The sequence below is a fragment of the Mycetomoellerius zeteki genome, unplaced genomic scaffold (assembly GCF_001594055.1).
Source record: "Mycetomoellerius zeteki isolate Tzet28-1 unplaced genomic scaffold, Tzet1.0 scaffold36, whole genome shotgun sequence".
Lineage (NCBI taxonomy): Eukaryota > Metazoa > Arthropoda > Insecta > Hymenoptera > Formicidae > Mycetomoellerius > Mycetomoellerius zeteki.
The window spans coordinates 157,206-164,487 of record NW_017257349.1 but is presented as its reverse complement, the minus strand read 5'-3'; the positions used below and the strand labels follow the sequence as shown (position 1 = coordinate 164,487).

General features: G+C 32.2%; 3 protein-coding genes across 3 annotated transcripts in view; 1 reads left to right on the top strand and 2 right to left on the bottom strand.

Moving 5' to 3' along the window:
* Positions 1 to 1,293: 1,293 nt before the first annotated feature.
* Positions 1,294 to 3,254, bottom strand: LOC108725742 (matrix metalloproteinase-2-like). Its single transcript, XM_018452943.1, is given in 3 exon segments — positions 1,294 to 1,637; positions 2,096 to 2,205; positions 2,207 to 3,254. Coding segments are annotated over 3 exon segments (837 nt in total). The 5' UTR covers positions 2,590 to 3,254.
* A 280-nt stretch (positions 3,255 to 3,534) lies between these two features.
* Positions 3,535 to 7,069, bottom strand: LOC108725741 (uncharacterized). The gene is made up of 3 exons (XM_018452942.1): positions 7,027 to 7,069; positions 6,808 to 6,937; positions 3,535 to 3,772 (listed from the first exon to the last, which is right to left on the bottom strand). The coding sequence occupies exons 1-3, from the start codon at positions 7,067 to 7,069 to the stop codon at positions 3,604 to 3,606; spliced, it is 342 nt and encodes a 113-aa protein (XP_018308444.1). The 3' UTR covers positions 3,535 to 3,603.
* A 16-nt stretch (positions 7,070 to 7,085) lies between these two features.
* LOC108725740 (DNA ligase 1) overlaps positions 7,086 to 7,282 on the top strand; it is a 5,771-nt gene continuing 5,574 nt past the window's right edge. The window contains exon 1 of the mRNA XM_018452941.1: positions 7,086 to 7,172. Within this exon, the coding sequence (XP_018308443.1) occupies positions 7,086 to 7,172 (87 nt within the window). The remainder of the gene's footprint in view (positions 7,173 to 7,282) is intronic.

The window sequence follows — 7,282 nt, the reverse complement described above, 5'->3', positions numbered from 1 at the left end:
ACCGACACCTCCAACCCTTGTGCTCCTGCACCGCTTTCGCACGCTCAAGCATATCCCAAACATGCTCAATCGGGTTGAGGTCCGGGCTCATCGGCGGGTGGTTCAAAACGTTAACACGATTTGCGTCGATTGCGACGACATTATCCACGAATACAAACATTAGAACAATTAATAGAAGCACTTCGTCAAGTTTGGCATCAAATTCCGCAAGCAGTGATCCGGCGGTGCATAAACATGCAACAACGTTTAAGAGACGTAATTTATAATAAAGGCAGCAATATCTCATATTAAAATTTAATTTTTTCATTTACACACACACGCGCGTGCACACACGCAGCATACATGCACGCGCGCGCGCGCACGTACATGCACACGCACACAAACACAAGAAGCGTAAATCCGACTGTGCAATCTCCACGTGGTACGCTTCGGATAACGCTAATGCCAGCGGTGTGATCACATGCTGCGATATAAGATTAAATTCAAATCAACAAATGTCGTCTTGCCCAAAATCGTAACTTCGGACATGAAGGACATTAGTTTTAAAATGTCGCAACTGTTTTGTATGAGTCTCATTGAAATCAGTAGTACCCTAAAGTGTAAAATTAATATCATAGGGTGTCTCTCTCTTTTTGATCAGAATAGATCGAGTTGAATAGAAACAGGTAATTGCCTCAGTTTTCAACTTTACCTTTCACTTAACTTTTTACATAAAAAGCTTATCTGTGTCTAAAAATTGATAAAAGCATCTTAAAGAGAAAACTGAACTTTTTTTGCTTGTTTAAAAAATACTGTACGTCACTCCGTTCGTCTTTTATGAGCAGTCAAAGTCAAAGGGACCATTTTTATTTCAATGTTGAATAACTCGGTAAAAAAAAAATCGTATAGAGGTTAAAAAAAAAGTAAATTGAAGGTAAAGGATCACGCTTTTGAAAGCTGTGAATTGTATTTGTGCCTAACTTCTCATTCACGGCATGAAACTGTGCAAAATTTACAAAAAATTTTGAGATTTTACGGATCTTCCTTTATAATCATGTAGTTCCGTAAAAATCAGCCGAATCGTTATTTCATTATACAGATTTGGAAAGTAGAGATTTTAAGCTACAAAATGCTTTTTTTCAAATCTCATTTTGACCATTTTTGTAGAAGTTACACTTCTTTGAAGTTTACCCATTTTTCGAAGGTGTGAGAGGTGATGCTTTAATTTATGCGCGTAGTGTATATTACTTGGGGTATATTATATGTACATGTCCTTCCATCTCCCTCCTTCTCATTACTCCTCGTTGCGCTTTGTCAATATCTCGATCGAATTAGTCGATTTAAGATATCTTGCAATTGCTGCAATAATCCGTCTCTCGAACATTTGACATTGAGTATGTTAATATTAAATTGACCAGCTTCCGTTATAGTTTTCGTGAACTCGTTAAATTTGTAAAATTGTTGTTTGTTGGCAAAGTAAATATTACCGTCGATGTGTCGAAAGGCCAAGGTCGGAGCTGGCGGTATTCCTGGGAATACTGATTGTAACGTGTGATACACACGAATACTCATGCTACATTCGTCTATCTGCGCCACATCATGATCATCGAAGATTGTATAGGTTTGTCCTCTGTTGGTATTTACTACAGTATTAATCACTACACCATATGAAACAGTTGCTCACACCAATTCACAGATTCACTATAATCGATACTCAAAATGTAAATGTACATAGCGTTGTGTAATGTAATGAATATTAATTATATACATATATATATGTTATATATATAAGTTTTTACATTTACGTTAATTAGGGGTAAATGTAAAATAAATGTGAATTAAATATAAAATAAATATTAAATGAACGTGAAAAAAATATTTGTTACATATATATTACAAATGACTAATAAATGTGAAATAAATGTAAAATAAATCTAAAATAAATATTTTAGAAACGTTTAGTTGACACATGAATTTTAAATGTAAATTAAATATTTTAAATATAAATTAAATATTTTTTTAATGTTTAATAAATGTTTTTTTTGCAATGGTAACCTACAAATGTAAAATCAATGAAGAAAAAATATTTAAAAAACATTTAATCAATGTGGTCTGCTGATTGGGAAAACGTTCGTGGGAAATCCTAGACTCGAGAGATGTTTTGGCCAATCGTCTTTTAATTTGAAACTGGGATAATCGACCATGTAAACCATATTATTTACGAAGTACTATTTCACCCGAGGGCCTTTGATACGCGGCCGATAAGGTGAAATTTTCCGGAAGAAAATTCATGTAGCTGTTTAGTACGAATGGTCCGTCGTATTTTTTATTGTTTATATTTATCGACCATACATAGCGTTGATACATGATGAATATTCGATGATGTAGTACCAACACGGTATCCGCATATTGTAAATTACAAGGATCTACGTATTCGGGTTTATTCGTCGTTGTCGTCGTCGTTGTCGTCGTACTTTCGATAGTTGATGGTTTTGTAGTAGTTGTTGTTGTCGGTCTTATATTTTTAATTCCATAGAGTTGTTGAATGGCTAAAATGTCTTCTATATTGAGTTTAACGAGTGTATTATTATTACTGACAAATGCAAACATTATGGAGTCTTCCCGCGAACTGTGTGTTAATCCTAACGCGTGTCCAATTTCGTGTGTTAACGTGTGAAGTAGATATTCCTTGTTGATAGGTTTTTCGTTGAGATATATATGCCAGGATTCTGCATTGTCCACGTGTATTTCAGCGACGTAATTGGGAAGGTGTGAAGGATAGAACGCGTGAGCGAGTACTCCGCCACGTCCATCAAACGAAGAGGAGCAGATTTCTCCGTTACGTTTGTCAACGAACGTGTGAGTGCCACTACGATATCAAGATATCCGGATTTAACGTTTTACGTTCGAACGATAAAGACGAATTCGCTACCCATAGCGAGAACGCGAATGCGGTAGTTTGCAAAATGTATGCGTCCGCTAAATGAAAGTTCCACAAAGTGAGATGTGTTTTCATCCATTTGTTCCTACCTGCATTTTGCTCGTGGTGTGGAATATCTCTGAATTTTTCTTCTTCAGTCATGATGAAATTGTGCAAACAAACACAAGCTGTTACTATTATATCTGCTGTTTTAGGTAACACACAGAAAGCTTTATGAAATATTTCAAACTTATTAGCATATATTCCATAAGTACTTTCTATTGATTGTCTAGCGCTTGAAAGTCTGTAGTTAAAGATTTTTTTTATTTGATAACTGTTTGCCAGAATATGGTTTCATTATTTTGGTTGAAAGTAGAAAAGCATCATCTGCTACGAAAAATCCATGTGTCATAATATTAGAGCCAGGTAATGCAGCTATATCCTTTGGCAAATTAAGATCGCTATTTTTCAAACTCATACCTATTTCAGAGTCTGCAAAAATATATCCATCGCTATTGCTTCCATAGGCTCTTATGTCCACTAGAGTGAACTTATATCTATAATCAGCTACTGCCATTAATACTATACTGTGTTGTTTTTTATAATTATAGTAAGAACTTTCAGAATTAGGTGGACATTTCAACATGATATGCTTGCCATCGATTGCTCCAAAACAATTTGGCATGTGCCATCTCTTCCAATAGTTAAAAGCAAGTATGGATCCATTCTTGTTTTGTTGGTGGAAAGAGATATAATGGCTGCAAAATTTTTACTGTAACAGAGCATACTTCTTTATTGATCATTCTGACTGTAGACTCTCCTACTCGAAAATCTAGAGCAATAGATGATGTTTGATCTCCAGTTCCAAGAAATCTATAATAGTAAAAAAAGTAATATTTTTCATTAAGAAAGTACAAGATCTAAAATATGCAAGTTGTTTTCTCTCCCAAAAACAAAAGAACATTATAATCAATCTCAATTTTCACTTTGGTCAGATCAGATCAAACTTTTGTGATATGAAATCGAACCTTAATTATGTCTCATACAACAAATTTATGTACAAATTTTATGTGTAATTTTCATTACTGTGAGTTCTCCAGTAAGAGATAAATCAACACAAAAGTCATTTTGTTTTTGTTTGATATTCAGTAAGAGACAAAGACATAATAAATATGCATCGATTTGTGTCTCTTGCTGGAACGTTCTTTATATAACGTAATAAATAATATATAAATTATACCTTAAAGCGATAAGCAATCTGTGTTCTGGAGATAATGGATGAGTTTTTTAATTCATTGATTGATCAATCGCATGAAGTGCAAATGCATCAAAGAGTTCTTTTATTCACCTATTAAATACATCGATGTGTTTTTATTTACAGCGCTGAAATCATCACATATCCATCAGATCCATCGACTAATTTAGTCGATGGACTGATGAAATTTCTGATGAACATAGTGGGGGGTATATTTCTTAACCTAAAACATGATTATTGGTTAATGGACATTACAATATGGAAATACATATCATGGAAATATTAAAATATCATTTAATAAAAAAAAATGTTTGAAGATGAATCTTCGTCTGATTCCTCTTCTTCATCTTCAATGACCAGCAACAGTGACAGTAGTGAATTGAATTTATTATTAATCAAATGTAAACGTGTTAAGCACATAAAGATAGAAATTTTTTTTCAAAAGTAGTGCCATTATATACAGATATGGATTTTAAAGCACATTTTAGAATATCCAGAATTTCAATTGAGGTATGTACTTAAGTATATAATGATGAAGTATATATTGCAAAAAATATGTATATGTAAATAATATGTAAAAATATACAGCTTTGATCAAAAATATGAGGCATCTTACTATTGTTTAAAATTTTAGTTCAAAAATTAATTTATGGCATTTATTGTAAATTGTCTTATTTCAAAAATCCTCTAAACTAGTGTTCTTGACCATATAACAGTTTCGTAATCGTGGTCACTACTATTCTGCAAATCGTTCATCACACCGTTCTTTAAAATTAATCATCAAGCGTCCATCGGAGACGCCATGTTGTCAATCGTCCGATGAAAATGCGGTGGATTTTTTTTTTATGCTGAATTAAAAAACTCACCCAATGCTCTATAATTTTGCTTCATGAGATGAGGTTGCAATAATTGAAGTAATCTTTCAATACTCTGGTTTGACATTCTTGTATAGCGAAAAAACATGGTTTCATCATTATTTAATTCTTGAAAAAGATTTGTATAATTTATCCATCTCTTATGCATATTTAATCTCTCTTTTTTTTTTTTTTTCCCAAATAATAACACGAAAGAAGCCAGTATAAAATGAGAATGACTTTTTTTGGTGGCATTTTTTTTATTTCATATATCTGTAATATGTACATATTTGAATTATATAAAAAATTATATATATTTACTCATTAAAAAATAATTACATAAATAATATAATATATTTGGAACAAAATATGATTTTTGATATACTTTTAAATATAACAATTTATTACAATATATATAAAAATTTTAAGTCATGTTAGTTTTATTTAGTAATTATTATACGAGACTATTTTGTTTATTCTTTATTATTTACACATTCACAATTCATGTCAATTGAAAGTATTATAATATTTGAAATAACTATATATTAGGTTGGTGCAAATGAAATGGCCGTTTTTCTGTATTGCTATTAAGAGCAGTCGTAACTTCGTTAAAAAATGAACAAAATTTAAATTTAAAAAAGGATTTTAAAGCTTGAAAACTCTACTTCCAAAAACTTATATTTTTTAAGTTTATGTGAGTTTGATAATTTTTACATAGAAAGCTACGAGCTGAAAAAAAATGAAAAAATTTCTTTTCACTTTACAGGTCTGTCATGTGCCTCCCAAAAAAATCGAGAAAATTTTTTATTATCTGTCGTGAAAGATTGAAGTTTTCTCTATAAAATCATTTTTTAATAATGTTCCTACGGCTTTTTGTTCCTGAATTACTCGCGGATTAAATAAAAGTAGCATTCGGACTTTGATTGCTCATAACTCTGTTAAAAACCATTATAACGTAATTAAAAATATAGTTTCTTAAAGCTAAAACTTTGCTCTATCGAATGGTATAATCGCTAATTTTTTTTAAATATTGTAAAAAGAAAAATCATCATTTTATAATATGAAAAACGGCCATTTCATTTGCACCAACCTAATACAATAATATAATCATATCACTCATCGTTTATGAGCTCTCAGTCTAAAGTGTGAACTAAAATACATACAATTACAAAAGTTTTATGTAATTATGATTGAAATGGCATTTACTTATATCGTATAAAGCATATATTGAAAAAATACTTCTAATCCTTCTTATTCAATAAGTATTTTTGTAAAAAAGAAAGACATTTCTTATATGATACCTTTAATATTAAATATTAGGCATGTTATAGAAATATTAAACGAATTTGAGAAATCATATATCATTATGCAACCAAATTATAAATTAAAAAAATTATTTCTAATATAAAATCATATATTATAAAAAAAACAAAAATTGTTACATATACAGGGTGTTTGGTAAGAAATAAAAAATCTTTCGCATAGGGGTAGAATGGACTAAACTGAGAAGAAAAGTTTACCATTTTACAATTTTCGCAATGGTTAACGAGTTATTAACTGATGAAAATAGCCAAATTCGCCCAGCCTCCCGCCGAATGCAAGCGCGCGACATCAAGGACGATGTCAAAGTGATGTTCATGTAATTAATGTATAAAGGATTTGATGTATAAGTAAGGTTATGGTTTCAAACATTTCGAGAGAGATTACACATTATTTTGTTATACATTCACAATTGTTATACATGTCCCAAGTGTTAAAATATTTAAAAGAGCTATGTGCATCATGTATAATCATATCACCTATCGTTCACAACAGAACTCTCGACAAAGTATCGCTGTGGTATTAAGATCTCAAATGCAATAGGATATACGTAAACGACATATGTAAAATCATTGTGCGTTGACCTACGACAACGACTTACGATTACGACTCAGTCAGAAACAGTTGCGACCATCTTTGTGCGCGGACCCTTACTTGAGGATCTCTGGCTACGTTTACACTGTACGACTGATAGCGACCTGACCTATATCGTGATCCAAAGGCTACGGTTACACCGTGCATTTAGGCCGCGGCCTAAATGCACGGTGTAACCGTAGCCTTTGGATCACGATATAGGTCAGGTCGCTATCAGTCGTACAGTGTAAACGTAGCCAGAGATCCTCAAGTAAGGGTCCGCGCACAAAGATGGTCGCAACTGTTTCTGACTGAGTCGTAATCGTAAGTCGTTGTCGTAGGTCAACGCACAATGATTTTACATATGTCGTTTACGTATAT